This window comes from Strix aluco, chromosome 1 (genome assembly GCF_031877795.1).
Source record: "Strix aluco isolate bStrAlu1 chromosome 1, bStrAlu1.hap1, whole genome shotgun sequence".
NCBI classification, from domain to species: domain Eukaryota; kingdom Metazoa; phylum Chordata; class Aves; order Strigiformes; family Strigidae; genus Strix; species Strix aluco.
This window is the reverse complement of record NC_133931.1, coordinates 97259154-97287145: the sequence shown is the minus strand read 5'-3', so window position 1 is coordinate 97287145 and position 27992 is coordinate 97259154. Positions and strand designations below refer to the sequence as shown.

Below are 27992 nucleotides of genomic sequence, written 5' to 3'. Positions count from 1 at the left end.
TAAAACAAATAAAACTGTATATTTTATTTAAAATAAGCAATACAAAGCTTACATTATACTTTGTCAAAATGGCATCTCCAGGAGGTAACGACTAACACAGTCATGGGGAATTAGTCTTCCTTAAAAATAAAGCACACGCGACAAAAGCAGGAATAAATAGCATCTATATAACTCAGCAAGTCAACAGCAACAACCAAAAAACTAGATAAACACATTTACATCATGTTAACCAAGAATATTTTTCCCCAAGCAACATTCAATTGTGAGCTGGCTTGACCTGATGAACTAAATCAATCTGGTTTTCATTTCTGCAACCAATTTGTCTTCTAAACTATGCATATCCAGTTGCATAAACAAATCGTTATTATTACCACAAGAGCAGCTGTCTCAGTTTCTGCTGTAACGAGCCATTTACATGTTTCATTCTCTCAGACATTTTTTTTCCACATGCTAGAATTTAACTATCAGAAACAGAGGCCATAGGTATTAAAGTAATGTGTGAAAAAAATGGAGACATTAAAGTCTCACCCACAACATGCTTCAGTCTTGTGCCAACACAGGTCTCATTGAGGTTTTTTTTTCCTATCTATAAAGCAGAAATAAGACGCTTGCAGGAACACACCACTACAGTCTAGAAGAAAGTGCATCACTTAATTATTAATTTTTGCTTTATTTTATGTGTACATTTGTACATTTGAATCGGGTTCACAAAATGCAAAACTTCTGTTATCAGAGTATTTCATACAGAGGTCAACACATCGCTTTATGATTACTTATAAGAACATGCAATAAGCTATGGAAAGTTGATGAAAATATTTTAACAGAAATGTTTCATCAAATAAATGAGCATGAGAAATTGTGTTTGACTTGTAAATTCTGTACATAAGCTACCATGAAACATTTCTTATCACAAAAAACCCCAATAAAAACTACTTAAAGGCTCTTGAAATCTTACAGTTGGACAAGTGTTCCACTGTGCCTCCATTCTAAAGCATGGAAGTGGAAATTGTGCAGAAAAGTTTTACTTTAAATAATTGTCCAACTGTTATTGCTGCTTTTCAAAGAATCTGAAAGCATACAATGAACACGTAGAGCTAAACAAATAGCTGAATGGACATATTTAGATCATTACTGCACTTAAAATGCAGACATTAACTACAAAAGTTTCTCAAAACATTGTGAGGGTTTTTTTTATATGTACATAGGGAACTGTACACAAACAGGGAAATAAAAAAATTGCTCTAAAAAAAAGAAAGATAACAGTATACAGTATTTACAGCTTAAATGTCACCTTTTCTAAAAATTGGATCTAAACTGTAACACGAACATGCAGTACATCCACAACTCAAAACGGATACCTTTTTCTCGGTGTAATATAGTCCTGTACAAAACATAGATCAACTATATGTTAAATCACTCTTCTTCATCATTGTTCTTGATATCTTTGAGCTTCACAACAATGCCTGGGTCACAATCCTTTAGCTTAGGTAACTTCATCAAGTGAAAATATGAACATTTACTTCTAATACAAATTTGCAGAATGCATTCTATCCATAAGACACTCTATGGAGAGATATTGTGCTGCATTGTGTATGATCTATTGTTTAAGTCATGCTTGATGAAAAACGGTGTTGAGGGGGCACAATTGTATCAGTGGACTAATGGATACTTTTTGCCTTTTTCATTTGTAAAGATTTTCAAATTTCCTTTTTCCTCTCCTTATTTGCTCAGCCAAATCCAAATGGTTATAATACTGATTGTATTAGTAAAGCTTATAGTACAACTGTTACAGTTATCAATACAGATGTCAAATACTGAAACCTTTTTCTACCTGTAAAATGGGTACCTATCTTTAGCAGTTTCTGTAAGCATTTCTGAAGAATTACGTGCTATTATATACATTGCCACAGTCAAAAGTTCAGTTACATAAATACCTGATTATCCTCTAACACTCAAAAATAATAAGGACGTTCAAAACTTCATTATCTCTATAAAAGTTAAGCACATTTCAGACAAGTAAAAACCTCCAGCCAAGTAATCTTAAAAGGTTTTGAATTTATAGCTCCAATGGCCTCATCAGTATACCTTATATTGATGGATAACCCAGAAACAGATTTTACAATGGTGATATTAAATACCTGAATTAACTTAGAAAGTTAGATCTCAAATCAAAAGGAATGTCATTTATATCAAGTATTATCTATTTCATTGAAAATATCTCTTCAGTATTTACTTTGCCTTACAGGGTGGGGGTTTTTTCAATTTGCAGAAAAAGCACAAAAGGATATACTATCCATTCCCTTTAACAACTGACAACAATTAGAAGTGAAAAAAATGTGTGTTCCTGAAAGAAAATACTTCTTTAGGCCATTACTTTAGAGTAAATTTGTTTTGACACCTGCTATACTGGGAGAATACCTGAAGAAGTAACATATCTTTGCAGACTTTGAGATATCTATGTGTTTACATTTAAACTTAATGCACAAATTGATTTCAAAGTATAACTCTAGGCATGAGTGTGGGAAACAGCATGCTGTCAGGGCACAATCTTTCTCACTTACAAGGTATCAAATGGTATGTACTCAGATTAAAGTTTACCTTCTATGACAACTTCATTTTCACCAAGGGATGTGCAGTTAAGTACACGAAATACTGCAGCCCAGCTGAAGATTTCACTGCTGTAACAGAGTACGGAATACTTTTCTCTCTGACCTTAAAGGTTGTGGTGACCAAGATGTGACCAAATATTTGACTTTTAACCCAACACAAATTTTCAGCAGTGTTAAATTCACCTGTACACAAAGAACACCTATTCCTTCTGAAGCAACAGCTGAGGATTTAAATAGTCTTTTCACCTTGGGTTGCTCCCAATCTAGAGGTTAAAAAAAGCAGTCAAAACGTGTTCTGTCAATATGCTGATGCAGTCGTATGTTAAATTCTGGGAACACTGAAATAACGTTATGTTCTAGCATTTATATATGTATGTAGAAATCCATTATAATTTATGAACAAAATTCAGAATTCCATTTTATCTCAAATTGCTTGGAACTAGATTAGGTTTCAGTTGTTATCCTAAACAACCAATTTCCACATTTTTCCCCTTAACTGAAATAAACATATGATGAAAAAGTATATTTCTAGAAACAGAAAAGTAACTGAAAAAATTTTCATGTTCACAATTGTTTTTCTAAGCCTTATTAGAGTCACATACCTTTTTTTCCCCCTCCCCCGGTTGATCCACATGTCATTATACCCAGGAATACTATTGTGTCTGAAGTAGAAAATTAATTGCTTATGTTGAATTATACACTTGTGATGTTGAATGGCTATGTACAAAACCATGCAGCTTAATATGCTCATGATATAACATTCAGATTTAATGCAGGAAAGACATTATTAGAATATGCTTAGTGCATGAAATATATAAATTAAAACAGAAAATAACAATTAAAGCAGTTCTTATAGTTATTTGATCTTATACTCTATTACAGCTTCCGCTCAAATGCCATTATATATGCCTCCCCCCCAACAGAATTCAAATAGAAATTGTAAGCAAAATAAATACCGATGTGCAATATGTTGAAGAGGGAATACTATTTCCTTTAGAGTAATAAAAACAGTGTGCTTCAAAAATAGAAAGCTATTTTACACAAAATCAGGACTACTCTCTTTGGTCCATGTTGAACATTCAAAACTGGTTAAATTACTGGCTTCTTTTAAAAACTATCAACACCAAACTTCAAACTGTATCACTAGTTGTGGTACACAGATTAGTTTCATAAACTCAGAATTACCCACAAAATGAAAGACAGTAATTATTTGGAAGATTTCTTTCCTGCAATATAACTGGCATTTTTGAGTCAGAACAAATTTTTTTGATCTGGGGAATAAGCCAAACCAACCAGAGCAGTGACAAACATTCCTTAGCTGCCTCCCAAGATGAGAACCAGAAGACCGACCAGCTCAAGAGTATGTATACTGATGCACACAGCCTGGGGAACAAACAGGAGGAACTGGAGCTCTGCGCCCAGTCAAAAAATTATGATATCACAGAAATAACTGAAACATGGTGGGCAAACTCACGTGACTGGAGGATCACAATGGATGGCTATAGGCTCTTTTTTAAAGAGATGCAGGGAAGAAGAGGTGGAGGAGGAGTTGCGCTCTATTATTAAGGAGAATCTTGAATGTGTAGAATTCAACTACAGCAATTGTGGAAGCCCTATTGATTGCCTCTGGGTCAAGATCAGAGGGGTCGTCTCCAAGGAGGATCTTACAGTAGGCATCTGCTACCAACCTCCAAACCAAGACAATAAGGCCAACAAAGCAATATCTGGGTCACTTAAGTAAGCTTTGGGTCAACAGAACCCGGTTCTTATGGATGAACCCAGACATTTATTGGAAGAACCATACAGCAGCTCCCATGTCATCCACCAAGTTCCTGGAATGCGTAGGGGACTGCTTCCTCATACAAATATTAGATGTGCCAACCGGGAATGAGGCACTGCTGGACTTGCTACTCACAAACCAAGAAAACCTGCTTTGTAATATCTCGGTTAGTGATAGCTTTGGCTGCAGTGATCACAATATTGTGGAGTTTGAGATCCTGCTGAGCACACTGAAGGTTAGTACTAAGACAAAGGTTTTTAGATTTTTAGAAGAGCAAACTTGAGCTCGCGCAGAGCTCAGTTGGGAGGGATGCCATGGGAAGCTTCCATGGAGGATAAAGGAGCTAGTGAGTGCTGGGAGTTTTTCAAGAACACTCCCCTGGAAGCACAAAACCAGATCATCCCCTTTAAAGTTAAGGGAAGTAGGTGGAGCAAGAGACCCCCTTGGCTTAATTGCAAGTCTGCTCAGAACCAAGAAAGAAGCATACCAGAGATGGAAAAGCAGACGAATACGCATTGAGAACTACAAGGGCATTGCTAGGGTGTGCAGAGATGCAGTTAGAAAAGCAAAAGCTCAGCTCAAATCGAAATTGGCCAAAGCTGTCAAAAACTACAAGAAAGGGTTCTTCAGGTACATAAACAACAATGAACAGAAGGAAAATATTGGCCTGCTGTTAAACAGGAGAGGTGAATTAGTCCCCAGCAATGCTGAAAAGGCAGAGGTTCTCAACACTTCCTTCACCTCTGTCTTTACCAGCACTATTGGGCCCCAGGCCTTGGGAATAAAAATCCAGGTCGATGCAAACACAGACCCACTGTCAGTGAAGGAAGAATTGGTATGTGACTATTACAGGATCTTGACCCCTACAAATCGATAGGTGCTAACGTTATCTACCCAAGGGTGTTAAGAGAGCTGGCTGATGTCATTGCAAGGCCAGTCATGAAGATCAGGGGACATCCCAGATGACTGAAAGAAGGCTAATGTCACCCCCATCTACAAGAAGGGCTTACAGGAGGATCCAGGAAATTATAGGCACATCAGTCTTACTTCAGTCCCTGGGAAAGTTATGAAACGAATCCTCCTGGGGGCTATCACAAGTCAAATGACGCATGTGATTGGGAAAAGACAGCACAGATTCATCAAGGGTAAATCATGCTTGACAAACCTGATGACCTTCTAGGATAAAGTAACCTGCTTGATTATTGTCTACCTGGATTTCTCCAAGGGTTTCAATACAGTTCTTCACAGCTGCCTCCTAGAGAAACTGATGCATTACAGTCCAGACAAGGGGTCTGTCTGGTGGGTGGGAAACTGGCTGACAGGCTGCACTCAGGGGTGTGGTGGTGGTGGTGAATAGCTCCTTTTCAAACCAGCAACCTGTCCCTGGGGTCTCCCAGGGATCGATATTGCACCCAATGCTTTTTAGTATCTTCATAAGTGATCTGGATGATGAGATCAAGTGTATCCTGGTGAAGTTTGCCAATGATACCAAACTGAGTGGGGAAGTGGACACTTTGGAAGGGAGAGTGACTCCACAGGAAGACCTGGATAGGCTGGAAGAGTGGGCTAACAGGAACCTTATGAAATTCAACAAAGACAATTGTAAGGTCTTGCACCTGGGAAAACGTAATCCAGGAATGCAGCACAGACTGGGATCTAGCTGCCTGGGGAGCAGCTCTGTCAAAAGGGACCTGGGGGTCCTGGTGGGCAACAAGCTCAATATGAGTGAACAGTGTGCTACTGTGGCAAAGAAAGCCAGCAGGATGCTGAGCTGCATCAACAAGGGCATCACCAGCAGAGATGAAGAAGTCATTATCCCACTTGACTCAGCACTTGTCAGACCATACCTGAAACACTGTGTTCAGTTTTGGGCTCTGCTATATAAAAAAAGATGTGGACAGGCTGGAGAGGGTCCATAGAAGGACCACAAATACGATCAGAGGACAGGGAAGCCTGCCATATGAGGAAAGGCTGAGAGAACTGGGTTTGTTCAGCCTTGAGAAGAGAAAGCTTAGGGGAGACCTTATCACCATGTTCCAGTATTTAAAGGGTGGCTACAAAGAAGATGGAGACTCCCTTTTTACAAGGAGTCACATGGAAAAGATGAGGGATAATGGGCACAAGTTACTCCTGAGGAGATTCCAATGGGACACAAGAGGAAAATTTTTCACAATGAGAACAATCATCCACTGGAAAAAATCTCCTCAGGGAAGTGGTGGATTCCCAAATGTTGGACACTTTTAAGATTCAGCTGGACAGGGTGCTGGGCCATCTTGACTAGACCATGCTTTTGCCAAGAAAGGTTGGATCAGATAATCCTTGAGGTCCCTTCCAACCTGGTATTCTGTGATTTTATGATCATACTGATAAATATCTTTAACAACAGCAGCTTCTAACAAAGCAGCAGAAGCTTCTTCACATTAAATATTATATCCAGTATTATCACCCTCCCTAAAGATTAAATTGTGTGGATGTATTATTTCTTCTTTTCTAGAAATTAATCATTAACAATGCAGAATGTACCTAGTGATACAGTGCGGAGACAGGCAGATCTATTTAGACAGAACTAAAAGGCTCTGTATGGACATCTGTATTGTCCAAAGGGAACCAGAGTACCATCACTGCCACTCATACACAGGATATCTCTGTAGCCTAATAACAAAGGGGTGGGGGGGTTACCTGAAGTAATTTTCTTTTTCTTAGAAAAGTTATTTCAATTGTTAGTATGTGCAAGGTATAGAACACACCCGAAACCCATCATTCAAATATATATACACACATATATGCATACACTGCACTGACTAGAGCACCTTATGTTTAACAATGTTGTTTCTAAGGATGTGGAATGAAACTTCGAAGTTTCACAGACATAAGGCCACTTACACTTCCTTTAACTGCTGGAGTTATGAACTTATGCAGTAAGTTCATGCTATGATCAAAGAATACTTCATAGATAAACGATTTGTCCTCATCTATTCCTCACAAGAAATAGTTAAAAAAAATTTTCTATCAAATACATAACTTTTGTCTCTGTAGAGCCACTTAGGCATTTATTGTTGTCAGGCAATAATGCCATATAAAGCAGAGACAACTAAGCACCTAACAATGTTTTAAAAGTGATTACAATGATCTATGCAATAAAAATTATTTGGAGGAAGGCAAAAGATGCCTCCTTGTCAAAGAAAGAAGGTTAGAATGGCAACAATTTCATTGGCGCTCAATTAAAATGAGGAATGAAATTCATCAATAAGTTTCATAAGTTAGTAGTAGCCTGTTATAGTTTAGCTGAGTGAAAGACAGCAAGCCATTGATCAGTGGCAGCATAATAGCCTTGTACAATAAATAACAAGGGAGATGCTCAAGGAAATTTGCAGACCGGAAAGAAGTTTCAGTGTGAGGTGAAGTCATGAGACAATCTAAATTACTGAGTACAGTGCTTCATGAAATGGTTGGTTTTGATCCAGACAAGCATTTCCAGGTTGTCAAACAGGAATGTTTTAATGTCTGTTAAGTAAGACATTATATCAAATAACCAAATTAATTAGAAATAGCAAAAATAGAACAAGAACAAAGATACGGTATTTTTTTAAAAAGAAATCCTCTCCCTTAAAAATATATGTAACAAGGCACATTAGGAGAAATATCTTCAATTATTTTATTATTCAATTTGACTTAAGTACCTGAAACCAGTTCTCATAATTTAAGAAAATGGGGAGAAGCTTAAATTGCCTTTTACAGATGTAGTAATATCATTGTCTAAAGTGCAATGATTGTTATGTCAGAAGGTATCAGCAGAATGTAAAAGCCACAAGACAAAAAAAACCCAAACCATGAAAAAATAAATAAGTTTTTGAAGACATTCAAAAATAATGAGAATATATGCATTCAGCCACATTTCAAAGCAATTCAAAGCCAAAAATATAACACTGAAAAGGTTCAGAAACCTATATTTTAACTTGTTCCCTGCAAAGCCTGCAACTTTGTACATTTTCCAAACAAGACTTAAATACTTTTAAAGAAAACAAATATTAGCATTCTTAGCACTTAAAAAAAAACAAACAACACTTTATGTGGAGTAAAATAAAGGCAGACAGGTTAATTCATTATAATACTTTGAAGCACTAAGCTATATGACTGGATTGTAAGTTACATTTTAACCATACTCTTTTAGTTGTGCAGTAGGTGCCAGCAGTTTCAACAGTCCTGAAAGTCTTTTTGACATCTTAACAGCAAAACCTTTGAGCAATTTACTCTTCCTGTCAGCATTAAAAGCTGGCTGCTGAAAAGCATTCAGTTGAAAGATTTAAAAGATTCCTTATTCCTCACACAGAACTTTGTGCCCTTTAAATTTTGCATTTCATAAATAATTAGTAATTAGACTTGAAATTTCTATTCACTCCAAAACATTTACATTTAAGACATTTCACATGCACAACACTACTGTCCCTTTTAAACTAGAAAAGCACAAACTCTACTGAAAGCTAAGTATTTGAAAGTTCCAGGTATCTTAATCTTTCCAAAGATATAAAGTGTTCAGAAACAAGGTAGTAAATACATTAGCGCTGCCCTGCCTCCAAACTTTTGGAGTATAGTAACTATTTTAAACTTAACATTTTTGTTCTGTAGAAAAACAGTATATAATATTTTTATCCCTTTCCATTTTCCTCATGGGTGTATTCTCTTAACATCTATTATATTTGTGTGTTCTTTAAAGAATGCATGTAGGGTTTAGAGTCCTATCAGTGCTTAAATAAATATAGGGAGCTTGTTTGCAACAAGTAGCCTTTCTGAGGTTTTCAGAAGGGCTGGTAACCAGCTGTATGTTTAAGACAAAATAATTTCAAGGAAAGCATCAATTTAAGATTTGTTTGTGCATACACAACAGATTGTACTTAGTAACCCTCATACAGTCTCCTTAAACTACTGATTTCTGACAAGCTAAAACCAGGATAAAATTATATACTGAGCTTCACAAAACTGCCATGAGCCATTCTACACATAGTGCTAATTACATCAGGTTTGCTAAAGCTGTGGTTCTTAAACCCCATCAAAATTCATCTGGGCTTTGAAACAGACTCAACAGCTGTTTTGAATGCTGAATAAGAATATTCAGCATTCAGAGAGATTCTGCTAATACAGAAATCAGTTATCTTGCTATTTTACCTGAATTCAAGTAGAGTGTATGTTCACAGCATTCTTCTGTAATTACAATTTCAGAGCTTACCCAGCCAACAGTTAAGAATTAAACTCCAAGTTTGGCACATACAGCAATATTCAGGAGCATCCCTTTGTTTTATTACAACACTGTTAAGAACAACGATCCCATCACCGAGCTTTAACCTGACTGGCAGCTATTCAAGGTGCTTTATCTCAACCTCGCACACATGGATTGCACCTTGCCTGCGACTGAGGCACATAAGGCGCAGTGCAGAAGTACAACAGTTCAGACACTAGAGGACAGTCTGTTCACTTGACTGAACCTCTAGATTTGTAGTGCAAGTTCCACATAGCTTCCTTTTTCTTGCACTAGAATTCGAGTTAGTAAACCGATGAATCCACTTTCAGGAAGCTTCTCTTCAGATTAAAGATTTCTTTGAACTAGTAGATTTTTTTCCCCTTCTACATAAGTCTCAAAGCGTTGCAAGAATTCTTGAAAATGAGATAATTAATGTCAGTACTGTCTGTCCAACACCAAAGACAAGAGCTTCTAAGGGAGCCATATTCTTTCCTGCTACTCTGTAAATTCCAGCTACCGCAGCACCTAAGAATCACAAGAAAAACAATGATCAAATCACAGTAAAAGCCAAGGCTGAAATATATGACAAATTATTTACTGTGTCCATGTATCAGCTATTTATAGAACATTACCAAATACTGTATGGCATTAAAAAATTATTAGCCGTGCTTGTATTTTTCTACTTATGTAAGTCCTTCAGGAATTAGTTTCCTAACTGGACCAGATTAACTTTTCCAACATCAGTTTGATTTAAGAAAATTGATTCTTGCTGTCTTCCCTGTAGATACATTCTTGTCTTCTGCTGATTCAAAAATGTAGCTAAAAAATCCTCTAAAAATTGACCAAGTTCAAAGCATGTTTTAATAGTCCTTGTATGGGCAGGGAGAAGACAACAACAGTAAAACTGCTAGTGTCTGCAAAATAACTGTAAACACACATCTATCAGCTTCATTTAATATTTCAGTTGAATAACCTGGTCATATTGTGTCAGTTTAGCTTTGATTTAAACTATTAAGTTGTTAACAGTTGTTTAGCAAATCAAACAAAACATGAAAAAGATCAAAGTATTGCATTGCTATCCATGAATGTGTATGAAAGGAAATTTCTAACCAATATGATTAGATTTTGAGCTATAACACATTGAAAATTAAGATACCATTTTTCTTGTACAGTTGTGTGCAAATTCCCATTTAAAGTATAATGTTAAATGGTCAGGATAAACCAGAAACAAAATGCTGCACTCTAAACAAAGCCAGGCACTACTAACTCCCTTGTACTGTCTGTCCCGTATTAAATTTATCACATGCTTTTGAAGAACAAAAGTCACAAAGCAAATGTATAGCTGTGATGTCTTGGAGCAAATGCCTGAGAAAAACGTAAGTCTTTGTATCAATCAGTCAAAAAAATAACATGCTAATGATAAATAACTTTTTCTGCTCAAACAACTTCTGAACTTTTTAAGAATACTAAGAAGTTCATTCAAAAAAAGAAATACAGGCTTATATACAGCTGTGTCCATAGGTACTCAATCCAGACCTCAAAGGTTCACCTAGAATGAAGCTTTTATTTAATATTTTCTGAACTAGTATCTTCTATACAGCATTTGCTTTCCTTGCCTAAAGACAAGCATTAAGTTTATTTTCCTTTATTTCAGAATGAATTAATTTTTCCTGAAGAACAAAGCCCAAAATTTAATTACAGCTCTTCAGTATGTATGGTTTCAGACACTATCTAATCATAATTAAATGCTTTCAGAGATCACAGAGGCTTTTCCAGACTCAAACAAAACTGAAAACGTAATTATTTTTTTTTTAAGTAATAGGCGAGAGTTAACAAATTTGGAATTTTCTTGGTTTTGCAGAGTCATTAACTGGAATAGTCTGCTGAAGTGATCAAAAACCCATTAGTAACATGGAAATACAGTAAGTCCCAACAGATTTTCTGAAAGTACAATCTGTATCTGGATCATCTGACATCTTAAAGCAACACCTCATTTTTACAAACATTTTAGGAAGACTAGAATTGACTAATAATTGTGGCCATCACAGTATTCACAAACACCATTAATCAGTCTGTTAGGTGAGCTTGGGGTGCGGGTTTTTTAATTGTTGTGTGGTTGTTTTGTTGTTTTGTTTTTTTTTTTTTTTTTTTTTTTAAAGCCCATATTCTGTAAAGTATATTTTGTTAGAAATATCTCACCAGAAGGCTAGCCTTATGGTATTTCACTCAGCTACCTTGAATAAGCTTTTCCATTTGTTTCTTGACTATCTGCTGTCAAAAACTGAAAGAGATCCTTTAGACTAAGCCCAGTACTGACATTAAAATTATTTTGGTGATTGAACTCTCAAAGTAAGTTCAAACCAGCCAAATTGGGATACCAGAATTTGATGCTATTAGTTAATCAATAACAGAAATTTCTGGTTTCTTGAAACAACACTGAGATATTCTGGAAATCATAAAAATTTGGTAGTTTGATAATTATGCATTTATAATCAAATAGCAGAGTGTGTAACCCAGTACAATTGGCATAAAGCCAAAGTATACTACAATAGGCTGGCAATGAGGGAAATGAGAATATGTCACCAAAAAGGAGAGTGCTTGGCAAGAGGAAGAACAGACCCTTCTGGATGAAATACAACTAAAATACTTGCCTCAAAGTGCCTGACATTTATATGTTCTTGGTTGGTTTGTTTTTTTGGGTTGGTGTTTGTTTTGAGTTTTTTTCAGACAGTATCCACTGCTATTTAGTAATTTTTTTATACCTTTTTTAATAACCATTAAGTTCTTTTCAAAGCCTAGAAAATGAGGGGTTTCCTGCTTTTCTATACACTGGTAAAAAGATCCCAGAAGGCCAGAAAGTTTGAAAGATCTACCCAATCAAAATTAAACCTGCATTATTTAATAATCTATACTGCATTCATTCACCTACACAAACGATGCAGAGGACTGGAAATACAAAATGGAAATTGAAGTCAGTGTGCTATTTCAATTTATTAAGCACTGGACCAGGCATATCCAAACAACTAAATATTTCAGCTTGCATCCCACTTTGCAGCACAACAGCCATTAAAAATCCTCTCTTTAATATTTTATCACCATAATTTGTCTTCAGAAGCTCCCCACAGAATTTCTTTCAGTATGAAGCAACCCACTGCTGTCCAGAAACAAAATTACCTGAAAGTAAAAGTTGAAATGCTCTGTGCAAAACCTTTGGGAACAGCATAACAAGTCTACAGTCTAAGCTTGGAGAAATTCTCAGGTGAATTTACACATAAACAGTACTGCTTATTTGTTAAATGTTTTGACCTGAAAATTGGATGCCATAAATACAACTGTGTTGCTCCTCTTTATGCACAGATAAAAGACACAAAGTACTTTCATTTTAGAAACACTGAACCTGCTTGGATATTCCAGCACCATATTTCCTATCTTTGGTTCTTTAGAAATGCTCATGCATGATTGACCTTGTAACAGAGCCACTGTCATTTTAATCACAGGACAAAAACTCAGCATAACATGTAATATAAGGCACTCAACTGGTTCTACCTCACCTTAGGAAAAAGTTATACCAAACTACAGTGTGTTAAATGATGGAAATTCTAGGCTGAGAAATATATAGTTATTTAAAAAACCTTTTGAGAAAAGTTTTAATGAAACTTTTCATGAAACTTGCATATTTTTTTTTTTAAAACTTGAAAACCAACAGGCAAGAAGGACTTTCAGTATCAATAAGAAATAATCTGTCACAAATCATCCATCAGTGTGTCCAAAACTGAAGTGATACCACTGTTCTGATAATCTGGACCGTACACAGAAAAATGGGAGTGAAAGGCAGAAAGGCTTGCCTACAGACTGTATGATGGTTGCTAGATTTACAAAGGCCTTTCAAGTGAGACCATCTTGTCAACACTGAAGGTCTTTGGGCAGAAACTACTTGCTCAGGTTAACACAGGCCCCATCCAGTGCATTGATTTTAATGTTGAGAACTCCTTACCAGCATTGTTTCAGACAACAGAGCAAAGCACAAGCTTCTTTCCTGTAAAAATAAGATGCACTATTTCTTCCCCACACCCTCCACTCCGGCCTGAACAGAAAACTCACCATGCTCCTATTTGCTTGGGAAAGCTACTGCAGTCTATTTATAAGTTAGATATGATAAAGCCAAAGACTGAATTAAGTGTTCTACTGATCTTATGGCATATATTTCAGTACTGACACAGATAATAGAATTTCTTAGGAACGATGAAAAAACGGTATCTGATACCAAAACATTCTTGGCAACATCACTCGTGTGCCATATTTGGTCAGGCGTAACACTTCTGCATTTTGCTACACAATATGTTTTAATAATGAGTATAGGTTTTAACTACAGCTCTCTGAACCTTTCAGCATGCTGCTTTTACGGAAAAATGGTTATCATAGTATCTGTTGATACAATGTCAAGAAATAAAAAATGTCTAAAATGTATCTCAAGTGGTAGGCATAACAGAATAACACTGTAAGAAACTCTGTAACAGATGCCCCTGCCAAAGAGCATTTTACCTAGAACACCACAGCTTAATTTTATTTTTTTTGTGGGGGTGGGTAAGGCTGGGGTAGTCTAAGGGCCTTCCTCCCTCTTTCCTCCCTACCCATAAAGGAGAAAGTAACATTATGGCCAAGCCAAGACTGGGAAGTTCTTTCAAATCCATGAGCCAAGTGCAACTTCTCCAAAGAAACAAACCAACTTTCTTATCTATAAATCACTGCCTATATTGCACCTTTACTTCTTTTGAAAGAGCAACATCCTATCTGGGTACAATTTAAAAACCTCTAGCAGACCCAAGGAAATGAGCAGGAACTCAGCCTTGCAACCAAAGGAATCAGGACCTCATTTCCAAAAGAAACTCGTGGCTTTAAGGGTACTAAGAGGTGATCTTGATCAGAAACCTTTGACAAAAGAATCTGCAATAGGTATGGTAGGACAGGACTGCTCTTCTTGATCCCAAAAAGATATTACGTGCTGAGCATATACCTTTTGAATAGCTTGGCACCCAACATTTCCGAAATGAAAAAGTAGGACTATTCCTGCACTCCTCTGACAATTTATAGTAGTCTTATCTTTACACGATAGAAGAGCAACTCAGCTGTCATTATCATTAGGATAGCTATGTAACTAAGGCAAAATCCTTAATAAACAACAAATCACTAAGAAAAAGGCTTTTGCTTGTTAGAAGTTAGATGAAAAAACAAAACAAAACGACAGACTTACTGGTTATCATTGCTCCAGTTATAGAACCCAGAAATCCAATGCTGACCACAATGACAGAGATCAGCCTCCCCTGCCTATGCCTCTGCAGCATCACAAACATTAATACTCCCACAGCACCATGGACAAAGAGAGAGGAGAAGAGAGCCCAGAGGAAAACCCAGTACCACATCTCTGAAAGAAAGCAGTCAAATAAAGGGTTAATATTTCTGAGACAATAAGTTTTTAAGTAAGACACTTTAAAACATTGCATACAATCAATAGTAAGAGAAAAGCAATACTGATTTCCATATTAAAAGGAATCAATGTGACAACCTCAGCGTATGCTCAAGACACATTCCCCCTTTTAACAGTGTATCATAAAGGAATAACTATTATGATCAAAAAATTATAAAAAGGATTCTGGCACACTTTAGTTCAGATGTATTATTACAAAAAGACCATCATTCTTCTAATGGTTTCTTTAAACAACATTAATTGCAATTTCTTACTAGGTATTGTAACTGCTCCTGCAGTATGAAATATTCTCTGAAACAAAGCCTGAACCAGGAAGAAGTCAAGAATTGTTTGGGGGTTGGTTTTGGTTTATTGTTGGGTTTTTTGGTTGGGTTTTTTTTGGTTTTTTTTTGGGTTTGTTTTTTGTTTTTTGTTTTTTTTTTGTTTGTTTGTTTTTTGGGGGGGGGAGAGTGTTGGGTTTGGGGGCAGGTTTTTTTTTGGTTTTTGTGTGTCTTTTTGTGGTGTGCTGTTTTTTTTTTTTTCTGTTTTTTACAAGAAGAGACATCATCAGGTAACATCAAATGCGAAAACTGAAATTAAAGACTTCATCTTATCTACCCAGGAGCTGTAATAGAGTGTTCCATCAAATTAGCTTCAAAGGCACAAATAAAAACACTACAATTTTTAACAAGAAATTTTAACACATCTAACTCCTTGCTTTTAATTGCTTTGCACAGAACTTCAGAGGGACAGGTAGTCACTATTATTTAAATTACTAAGCAAAGACAAGAGATCATGAGAATGTGTGGAGTACAAACATTTATCTGAAGAATGGCAGATGTGATCATTACCTTCAAAGAAAAGAGCTGGAACCATCAATGAAGCTACATAAGAATTAAAGAACCTTTCTCACTTGGTGGTAATTTTCTAAAAACATTTACTATAACTCAAAAGGGTGGGGAAATGCAACAAAAGGGAAAAGATTTCTTTTTAAGTCAACTACAGTAGATATATATCAACACAGAATTCAGCAAATTGGGGCACCTTTTCCTGATTGACATAATACCATGAAACTGTCATTAATTCAGAGCTTTTGCTGCAGTTCCCTGTCAAAAAAATAATACAGCTTCCTTACAACAGCAGGGTACTTATTGTTTATGAGCTGAGCCTGTATTATTGCAGCTTGACATACATCAGTCATTTGAGCAGAAATATGACCCAATTAGCTAACTTAAAAAATACTTAGCAGCTCAAACAAAACATACTGTGAAAGGATGCTGAGAAAGAATGGTTGCTACACAGTAACCACAGTCCTCTGAGTCCAATGTCAATATTGTATGTATATCCATAGCACAAACACAGAGTTTAAGCTTTTTCATTTAGCAGTACTTTGAGAGTAGACTCAACCCCTCCACTTTCACACAGGCATAAAAGGCTGAAGTATAACCATTCTAAATTATGGTAACCAAAAGTTTTTTTTAAGAGAGCAGCAAGGAAGCTGGGTGGTAAATCTACACTCAATTAACACTTCAGCTGTGCTTCAAGATGTAACTTCTCTTTCTGAGTGCTTGGATATATGCACACATATATTGAGGGTGGTTGCAAGCAGCTCTCCTCAGATCCTTTGTCCCTTCAGTCCCGGCCCCAAGTTAGGTCTCAAATATCTTTGCAAAAGGATAATGACCATGGTACTGTTCCACTAAATGTCTCATCCTTCTCACAAGCTACCTGACAGAACAGTGGCAGGAGTGTCAAGTAGTCACTCTACAAATACCTGACAAACTCCCTCCCTAACATTAAAGAAAGACTGACTTTCTGGATAGTTTGGGAGGGGAACCTCTCTTGCAGTGCTAACAGCCCTTGTCTGTTACTAGTACAGCTTGGGTGTTCCCACTGGGTTTTTCTAGTGGAAGAAAACAAGCAAGATTAGCCAAAGGATCTATTAACATAGAACCCAGCAGCCCTGCTAGACCTACAGTTTGACCATAGGGAAATAGGAGATGGGAAAAAAAGTTTACTTTCCTGCAAACGTAAATCACATACAACTTCAGGCAGGAAAACCCTGTCAGGAAGGAACACTCTCATTCTTTTAGCATACATCAGAAGAACTACCAGGGAAGACCCTTTAATTGAAAGATGTCACAAAACTGGATTCCTAACAGCCCCAAATGCTATTCTATCAAAATGATAACAACTAAACTTCTGCCCCATGGAGGGTCATTTCCTTGAGCATTAAGTGACTGTTAGCAGATACTTAATAAATTTTAGAGATATGGACTGAGCAGACGGTAATTCAGCAATAGACTGAACAGGTCCTCAAGTCTAAATTGCTTTAGAAACACTGGCAGTGAAAAAACCACAAGGTCTATGTTCTATTTTACCATACAAATAACAATGCAGAACAAAAGTTAGAGAAAAGAAGCCTTATATGGGAATTAAGAATCTATTTACTAGGCAAGAGCAAGCATTTCCTTGCTTGCAGATGTTGATCTCTGAAGACCTTCAATCCTAGAAGATATTATGTGCATATCTTGGATCTTCCATTTTAGTTCTCCACAGTAACATGGCTGAGCCCATCTCCCAGATTATTCAGAGAAGCACAAAACTAAACTGCTGGCAGGTGAATGTGGTGCTGAATGCACTATTTCAAAGATAATTTATTCTTACACAGAAGAGGATGCTTTGCCTTTTTTGCCAGTAAATACTGTAGTGGAGATGCTACTTATTTTCTGGACACAGCATCCTTTTCTGCAATTAAGTCTGTCACCCAATTTTTGTATCACTCAGATTATACTGATATGCAAAATACTCAGTAAAAGAGAGGCCTGGATCATCAGGACTGAGTGCCGACAACATTCTTGACTAAGATGGATGCAAGAGATGAAACATCAACTAGCAAGAAAAAGTGAGGGCCTCTTGCAATATTACTAAAGATAACCTGATACCCCAGTGACAGACTTGGAATATGTATTTCAAATCTGCAGTTGAAGAAAACGCTTGGTTCTTGTGTAAGGTTACAGGACATCTGCAGGCTTCTAAGATTGCCAAATGCTCCATAACTATGCCAGTGATGGATTGATTAGTATTACCCCATTAGTTCTTCCAGAGTCTAAAACCAAACTTCTGGATGGCGTGCTGCTGTGGATACCAAATTCAGGCAGGTATCAACTGATTTCATAAAACTGCATCAGAGTGAGACAAACTTGTCCCCATTTAATAAGATGCCCAAGAACAGAAGACTCAGGTATCTGAGGTGAGAGGGGACCTGCAATTACGGCAGCCTATTCAGCAGCCAGTTGTTCTGAAGTGAACAGCCATGACATGGTTTGAGCCCAGAAGGCAGCTGAGCACCACACAGCCACTCACTCACTCTTTTCCCCTCAGGAATGGGAAGGAAAAAATAAAGCAAAAGGCTTGGGAACCGAGATAAGGACAGGGAGACATGACTAGCCCATTGCTGTCACGGGCAAAAGACAGACTTGTTAGGGCAAGAAAAAGAACATTAATTTAATTCAAACACCACCACCACTTAACAGAGTAGGACAGTGAGAAGCATTACCACATCTTAAAAACACCTTTCCCCACTCCTCCCTTCTTCCCAGGCTCAGCTTTGCTCCTGATTTCTCTACCTCCTCCCCCCCCTAGCAGTGCAGGGGGCAAGGAATGGGGTTACAGTCAGTCCACTGCTCCTTCCTCCTCAGGGAGGGTACTCCTTGCATTCTTCTCCTGCTTCAGCATGGTGTCCCTCTCACAGGAGGCAGTCCTCCACAAACTTTGTCCGATGCAAGTCCTTCCCATGGGATGCATTCTTCCTAAGATGCTTCAGTGTGGGTACCCCTTCATGTGTTGCAGTTGTCCTGGTTTTGGCTGGGATAGAGTTAATTTTTCTTCTTAGTAGCTAGAATAGTGCTATGTTTTGGATTCAGTATGGGATTTGGTATGAGAAGAACGCTGATAATACACTGATGTTTATAGTTGTTGCTAAGAGATCACGGACTCTCCAACTCCCCATGTCCTGTCCATGCACAGGTACACAAGAAGCTGGGAGGGGGCACAGCCAGAGCACTGGCCCCAAATTAGCCAATGGAATATTCCATATCATGTAATGTCATGCTCAGTATATAAAGGAGGGGTGACCGGGAAGGAAGGGGTTCTCTCTTACTTCCAGGATTGTGATTGAGGGATCTTGGTATTTCAGGATCGCTAGCTGGGAACAGGCTGGGTATCAGTCTGCAGGTGGCGAGCTATCACATTGTGCATTACCCATTTGTACTTTCTATTATTTTTATTGTTTTATTTTATTACAGCTACTAAACTGTTTTTATCTCAACATACAAATCTCCCTTTATCCCTCCAATTCTCTCGCCCATCCCCCAGGCCAGGGGAGGGTGAGCAAGCAGCTCTGTGGTGTTCGGCTGCTGGCCAAGTTCAAACCACAACACAGTCCTCCCAGCCCTGAACTACAACAGTGGGGGCTTCTTCCTACAGAGTCCCGGCCTCCTTCAGGCGCAGTCCCCTGCTCCAGCATGGGGTCCTCCACAGGCTGCAGGTGGGCATCCATTCCACTGGTGACCTCTGTGGGCTGCAGGGGGGCAGCTGCCCTCTCACCAGGGGCTGCAGGGGGGGTCTCTGCCCCAGCGTGCCTCTCCCTGCTGTCCTCCTTTCTTCCACTGACCCTGGTCTTTGCATAGGTGTCCTCCTCACAACTCCTACTACTCCGCCCAGACTCCCCTTCTTAAATAAGTGATCACAGAGGCGTGGCCACCATCACTAATTGGCCCAGCCTTGGCACAGAGGCAGGTCCGACTTGGAGCCAGGGGAGCTTCAAGAAGCTTCTCACAGGGGGCCACCACTGTAGGCCCCTGCCCTGCTACCAAAAACCCTGCCACACATACAAACCCAGCACAGGCCAATATGTAGATATGCTATGGGGAGAATCAGCAAAGCTCTTGATATTGTCTCCGTGCAAATGAGGGACAGTCCCAGTACACTGAAAGCTGCACTTTCAGTCATTCTCTCCTAAAATGCCACTGCAGCTGAAAAGCTTGAAACTAGACCAAGAAACACTGTTGGAATCTGACTTTGTTAGACACCATTATTCCCTGTAATTTCCACAGGGCTTACTAGGCACTGCATCACCTTTTAGGAAATCAGTGTTTGTAGTCATTGTTGACCCTCACCAGTTAGAAAAGGCTATTGATTTCCAGTCTTGGGAAGACTTATTAGGATGACCATATTTTTAGAAGAAAAGGAAAGATTATGGGAAGGCTAACCACTCCCCTGTAACTAAGAAACCAAAAATATTTACAAATCCTTACACAATAAAATAGCTGCATAGTGAACAACTATCTTAGGTCTTATTTACATTCCAAATAAGGCTCAAGGAAAATTAGCATCACCCCTCACTTTATATTTAGGGCAGGAGACATGAGAATAGAACCAGCCCTAAATGTCCTGTTGGATAAAGGGATATAACCTTGAGTTCTTTGGTACACATTTTCTGCTCCTACTCCTTAAAAGCAACACATGTATTGAATGCATTCAAAACGAAATTGGAGAACATCCAGAAATATTCTTTGTTCGACACAAATGCAGCTGCAGCCTTTAAAGAAGTCAGTTATAAACTATCACTTCACAGAGCTTAAGTTTCCAAGTCAATAGCATTGTAAAGTCAGTGATGCAAGAAATACAGGTAGTATTACACATGCCTGCAATGACCCAGTACCTTCTTATTATAAATTATCCATAACAGCTTTTAATTTTGCCAAACTGACTGTAGATGCTAAAACTTGTAACTGTTCACTTCAGAAGAGTTGGAGGGGAGTGGGTTGAAGTGAGGGAACACCTTGGTGTCCAGCTGAAGGTAAGAGGGAGAAATTACCAGAACTTTGTTTATTTGTGAAGGAGACAGAAGGGGGGAGTGACAGGTGGGAACAGAAAGGTTAGGGACATAGGCCTGTGATACTCTGATTTGCAGAAGGCAGGCAGCAGGGTGAGGGACACTGCAAGGAGTGAAGTTAACTGTCTTTATCCTGTAAGTAGGCAAATTACTTCCAGATCATCTTCTATTTGGAGTTGCTTTTTATTTGGGCAACTCCATCAAGTACATATACTCTAGATTATCTACTCTCCACCAACTTACATACCTAAATTTGTTACATGAAAGTAGCTGAAAAGCTTTTCTTTACCAAGTTACTAGACAAGCTATGAGCAGAGAGGCTAGAAGGGTTTTTTTGTCCTTCGCCTCCCCTCACACACATTCTTGCTCAAGATTCTCACCTGCTGCAACAAGAACTGGATTTTAAAAGGGAAGGAAGAGGAAAGTCTCCCTGAACAGGAAACAAAGTACAACTCTGCCACTTCATCTTGTGGTTGAAACTATTCTAGCATCTCCCCTCAGTGCCAAGGTACCTTTAATTTCCTAGAGATTCATTATTGGATTTTTTTTTTAATGGTTATTAGCAATGAATAGACAATTTATATTGTTGCATCCTTATACAAAATAAAGAAAAAGGAATAGTCACACTACTCAAATATTCTGGGATGATATCTTACATAATCATATGATGGTAGCATTTCAAAATCCAGTATTAATGAAATTAAGAATTTGATCACACAAAGGTTTTTAATCATTGATTTAGATCATACCTTTCTCTTGCAAAGTTGGCTTTTCTAGTGAGGGACTCAATGGAACACAGCAACATATCTTCCAGAAAACTTACCCAACATACAAAATCAGAGTAATTTATAATCATAATTTATGAACCTTCTATCACAGTCATCTTTGTTGTGCTAAAGTAGCTGTTAAAATACCTGAAAGCTCTGTAATTCAAAGAATCACATCAATTGACTATTTCACATAAGTGTTTCCTGTTCTCTAGCTACAGACTACACATTTAGTGAGAGACTACATATTTATGAGCGATTCTTCTGAACCCAAGAATTTTCTTTATGTTCCTGAATAGGTATCATCTGCTTTGTTAAACCACCACCTCACTTCATCAAAACATCACCTCAGTCCTAGAAGCTGAAGCAGGATGAATCACTTTTGAGTGCCATCCCTAGGAAAGGCAGGAAGAGTCATCCTTTCTTATCCTCCTTTATTTATTCTTTTTATGCCTGGTAATTCAACACACTTACTTATCTACTTCTGCTCATTAATTGAGCCAGTGACAAAGACAACTGAGTAACCTGTTTAACATGGATGAACAAGGTAAGGAGGACAGCCAATCTTTTAAGACAACTAGAGGAGGCTTCAAGCTCCATAAACATAGAGGACAATGCAGTCATTCTTATCCTGACAGGTTGAGGGCTGAAAACTTTATACACAGGTATTTTTGAGTAGAAGAGTTCAAGGTTCTGTAAAATTCAGTATCATCTAACTCCAGAATCATGAGAAATGACTCTCAGAGAAAAGTGCTAGAGTAACACTGAAGGAAGAAAGAATGGGTTGGGGATAACACTGAGAGATGCCACTAGAATTTAGAGAAAGAGACTGTGGACCTTTGAACACAGACGGTCAAGACTTTGCTTCTTCAAAAATAACTGAGTAGCTGAAAGATTTGCAAAACCTGTAAGGAGGAGGAAGTGAGACTGAAGTGTCTTAAGAGCATGCTAGTACAACTATTTATGTCTTTATATACTGATTGATACTTTAAGAGGTATAAACTTACCTACATGATCATCGATGATAAAAAAGCACACTGTCAAAAAATTTCAGTCTCTATGTAGATGTACTAATTAACCTCCTCTTTTGGTGAGATGAACTGCACATATGGAGTACTTTGCTGGTACGGTAATAATGATTTAGCTTTATCTAGCAGAGAGCTTCAAATACTAACCCAGCCTCAGTTTATTTAGTCATGCCCTCATAGAGCTACCCTAAAGAGACATCCAATCTGTTCCATACATGTCATTACTTTTCTAATAAGGACAACTGAGATCCATTTTTCAGGTTTATTTAAAATTCTCAGCACTCAACCACTATCTTAAATTTTGTTTTCAGTTTATACTTCTTTCCACTGGTTTAACTTGTGTGGGGAATTCTTTATAACAGAAAAGCTGGAAAGCTCAAATAACTTGTCATTCATGCCCTATCACTCCAGTTTTAGAGTACTACTTTGTTAATTTAGGTATTTATACATATCAGATACATCCCATACATACATTATGCTTATGTACTATATATACACATTATACCTGTATTAATGTAGGCATACACAACCTTAAAGATCAAAAAAAGTTTTTAAAGCATGCTACAGTTTAGAGTAAGATTCATAACACTTCCATCTTATCAAAACTTGAAGTTGCACTCGATCAACAGCTTTATCTGTGGCAAATAAAAAATGCAAAGTCAACACACAAAGTACATAAATGCTAACATTTTCAAATATTATCTATATATATGAACATGCTGCCCTACTGCCACTCAGCTTCAGTAAAAATGGAGTACCTCCTTAGTCCATCTTCCTCATTTTTCTTTTCCTCTAGTCCTTAGCTTGTTTTGCCAGATGAATAATGGTTGCCTATAACATTTCATAAATCAAGACTGATTACTCCAAAAGAAAGTATCTCTCTCGAGATTCTAACCCATGTACCCAGACTACCACTACTAGCTACAGAGTTAAATCAAGCAATAAGTATCTGTGTTGTGAATACAAAGATACAAATTTAAGTCATTCAGTTCTTTACATGTTACAGTATTTTCTTCATCACTGGGTCCTTTCCTTATGATATTAACTGATACTTCCAAAGTTAACAGGACTATACAGTTAAATTGTTTGGAGATGCTAACGTTTTTGTTGCACTAAGTGGAAGAGAAGCACTTGCTGAAGAGCATTTAAATCATAAATTACAGACCAGTCCTCTCAAGTTACAGGCTAAGGAACAAAGACAGAATCCAGACAAGCGGGGACAAATGAGTACAGGATGGAGCTCAGGAAAAAAAATATAACAGACAAGGAGCATCTTCTCTGCAACATCCATAATGTCTTAGAAATGTTCACTTTCAACAAATTCAGGAGTTATGACTGTCCAGCACTTGAAAATTACAGACTTTGATTTCAAGTATATAAAAACAGCTGGTAGAGTCTTGAGCTCATCATCTTAGGACACTGGGAAGAGAAGGAAGATGACTCTGACTTTGGAAGTCATACAGTACAGCACAAGGTTTTTTTTGTGAACTCCTCTGAATGCAGTGGCACAGAGAAAACAACATTCTCCCCACCACCTTCTGAGTGGCTAATATAAAACCTGCTCAGACCAGAAGCTTACACCTTTGGAACATGCAATAACTAGATGCAAACAAAACATCTACATTGGTTACAGGAAGAGTAGAAATATCACTAAGGTCTTTATTGTGGAAGTAGCCTTTAAGCAAATAATTTATTTTAATGGGCACTCAAACTGGGCTTTTTTTTTTTTTTTTTCCAGTTCAGATTCAGCTATTATCTGACTTGTTCTAGTAAACCTCGATCTACCACTAACTCTAAAACACAATCAGTTCATATAAAGGTGCTGTTCTTGGGATTTTCTGGAGGAGGTAGAACAAGGTGAGGTAAAAGCCACCTCTTCCACGGTTACTAGAGCCTTGCCTCCACCTCCCAAGTGAAGGCAGGAAAATATGAAGCAATATACATCATGTTGGTGGGCCTGGATTCAGCTACAAAGAACAGTGCTTGCAGCTTTAGCTATTGCAGGGTGTGACGTGTATGTGGGAGGAATGAAATTGTCTGTGGTCTCCTGGGTATTTGGAACCATATATGAAAGATGGGATTTCTTTTTTATGTTGAACCTGAATCAGATATATAGTATTTAAAAAAACAAAAACAAACCAACAATAACAAAAACCACCACCAAACAGTTCAGCTTCTCGTTAAGGGGAAAAAAAACACCAAAATGAAAAAATGTCTGAAGTATTCCTGGTTTAGGCTGGTGTTCATAACAGGTCCCTGTTGAAAGTTTTGGAAAATTAATATATTTTTAAGAAGGATACTGATAAAGTTTTACAACTTTGCGTAAACATAATCAACATTGTTTGTCTGTCTAAAGAAGATAAATTTTTACTTGTGCAACTTAAAAGACGAGACCAGATCACAACTTTAAGTGTAAAAGTAAGCACAAAGCAGTCTTAAAGAACATTCATAGAACACCGTACGTTTATGAATTTGTTTTCCAGTACGCTGAAGAGTTTCTGCTTATACTTTGGAGAGATGCAAAAGGGAATGAATTAAGTAGTCAAACAAGACAAACTCATTCACACACCTATTTTCTTAGCATGGAGAAAACAGAAACAGAATTTCTGTTTCTGAACAAAGTTTACCTTGGTAAGTATTTTAGGAAGGGTTTATGTAAGTTTAATAACAGCTATTTGTTAATATCAAGTATTATATCAAAAACAATCTCCCAAGATATAATCGGTAACAGTGTATCTTATATAGAAGATTTAAAACCCAGTGAAAGTTATTAACTGCCAACAGTACATAAGAACATTCAGCACAATGGGTTATGGCTATAAGGGCAACCTGCATTTAAGCACCAATTCAGAAACTGTAGTGCAACTACAACTGACACTGACATATTCTCCAACAACACTATTTTTCATATCCTTTAAATTAAAAAGAAAAACCATTCCACATTAAAATTGTGCAACCCCTCATTGTATTGCAAAAGCACCAAGAAACATACTGTTCTGCTTGCTTAACACTCAGCACTGAATTTCATAGAAATGCCTATGTTGCATAATGCTCTAATAAGAAAAACTTTATAGAGGATGTTTGGCACAAGGAAAAGTTAAATCCACTGTGAACTTTTTCCTTTAAGAGTACAAGATGTATTTTTATAATAAGTATGCAAAAATATCTACTCAGAAAATGAGTTGTATTAGTGTGTCACTGCACTAATACCTGGAAAATGCAATCATCAGACACACATCTTATAAAGTTCATAGATCAAATTAAAAAAAATAAATATCCATATGACCTTTTCATTACATTAAAAAGTATCTTAGAAGTTAAAAGAACAAGAAAGATACTAAAGCCTAAGATGATTTCTTTCTGCTTGCTACAGCTTCAACTTCAGCTACTCCTCTATTTTCATCATACTTCTACCCTGAATAGATTTTAAAAAATAATCTATCAATTATTACTATAGAGGCAGGAAAGATAGCATAATACTCTTTCATAAGTATTATAACATCTTCATAAATATTTGAAACATTCCCTTTACTCACCATTTTCCACCAATCTGTCACCACCTAGTATAACCCTATACCAAGCAATAACATCTCCAAATCCCTGCTTATTCAGAGCTGGAAGCTTATGCTTTTCTTTACACCTGGACAGAATAGGAAATCAGAAGATACACCTCTCCACTCCGAGCCTTGGGTCTCACAGCAGTCCACACCCAGTTTTCAGCGTGAGATTGAGCAGAAAAAAAAAGACAGTTCTTGCCAAAGCAAGCTAACCCTCCCCTCTCCCAACAGAGGATGAAGACCTGACTCTACTTTGGTTCACAGAATTTTTTCAGAACAGCTCAATCTTTAAGAATCCCCGATGGTTAAGATTACATCTATTTATCATGAAACATCTGCCACCTCGTGAACCCCCACAGCTCTCATTGTCCAGGGGTATACTCGGGGGGGGGGGTGGGGGCGAAGTCCCTGATTCTCACATTCACGTCCCTGGTTTTTTTGTTTGGTTTTTATAGCTCTGCCAAGTGCCACTGAGCATATACCCACAAAAAAACAACCCAACAACCGAACACCGCAAAACAATCCAAAGCACTGCCCCAAAGACACTCCCGCCTTCCATACGTTCACACGCGCTTCCCACAACCCCGCACTCACACGCAGGCACCATCAATTCGCTCGTATACACGTACCCTACACCGTTAACCTGTCATTATATACATCCATCCATACAAACGTGAGCAAACACATTCACACCCCCAGCTCCGGGTACACACCCCCCGGTCCTCCCAGCACGTAACACACAGATCCCCCCCCCCCAGACGTTCTGTACGCGCTCACCACACAAGCCCGTATGCACCCCCCGCTCCCCGACACGCGGGTGCGGAACACAACCCCCAGCCCCTCCCCGCGTGGAGCACACGGGGACCCACCCCCAGCCCCACACACCGCTCCCACGCCCTCCATTGTGCACCCCGGGGCTCGCTCCGCAGCCACGCCGCCACCTGCCCACGGGAGAGCACACGCACACCCGCGACAACTCTCCGCGCTTCAGCCTCCGCCCCGCCCGCCCCCACGCGTGTGTCAGAGCCAGCCCACCCTCCCCCCGCGAGCCCACGCCCCGCCGCCGCCGCCCGGTTACCGGTAAGGTTGCGGAGGACGGTGCCGTGAGCCCACAGGCTCAGCACTTGCTGCACCGACAGGTTGATCATGGAGTTGTCTCCCGCTTCCACCTTCATCGCGGCGGGGGGTCCCGCGGCCGCTCCGCCGCCGCTCCTCAGCCGGGGGGGACGGGCGGCAGCGGCGGCCTGACCACGGGGAGGCCGGACGCCTCCCGCCGCCGGACCGCGGGGCGGGAGCGCTGCGGCGGCGAGGAGCGAGAGGGCGGAGAGGCGGCGAAAGGGCCTCCGCGCCGCGGGGGAGACATCGAGGACAGAGGGGGAGGTGGCGGCCGGGGCGGGAGAGCCGAGCGATCGGGTCGGCCGCTGGCGCTTCCCCGGGGCTCAGGGGCAGGTCAGGGCGGCCCTGGGGCCGGGCGACAGGGACCGCGCGGACCCCGCCGCCGCCACCTGCCCCTTCTCCATCCGTAACGGCCACGGCCGCCGCCCCGCCGACGGCGGCGCCACCCCGGCCCCGGGCATCACCTGGAGAGGGGGCGGCGCGGCCGCCGGGCCCCGCCCTCCCTCACGCGGGCAGCCCCAGGCAGCGGCCGCCGC

At 39.0% G+C, this 27992-nt stretch overlaps 1 protein-coding gene across 1 annotated transcript; it reads right to left on the bottom strand.

The window, feature by feature from the left end:
• Positions 1 to 7: 7 nt before the first annotated feature.
• On the bottom strand, positions 8 to 27992 carry TMEM170B (transmembrane protein 170B). The gene is made up of 3 exons (XM_074828310.1): positions 27419 to 27992; positions 14877 to 15047; positions 8 to 10150 (listed from the first exon to the last, which is right to left on the bottom strand). Exons 1-3 carry the CDS (start codon positions 27513 to 27515, stop codon positions 10020 to 10022), a joined length of 399 nt encoding a protein of 132 aa, XP_074684411.1. The 5' UTR covers positions 27516 to 27992; the 3' UTR covers positions 8 to 10019.

Bases quoted from the DNA above. Each gene is read 5' to 3' on its own strand.
- TMEM170B (XM_074828310.1), bottom strand. From the start codon at position 27,515: ATGAAGGTGGAAGCGGGAGACAACTCCATGATCAACCTGTCGGTGCAG. The intron at 15,048-27,418 runs GTAACCGGGCGG...GCTTTCTTTCAG, and splicing joins CGTCCTCCGCAACCTTACCG to AGATGTGGTACTGGGTTTTC. The intron at 10,151-14,876 runs GTAAGTCTGTCG...TGTGATTCTTAG, and splicing joins AACTGGAGCAATGATAACCA to GTGCTGCGGTAGCTGGAATT.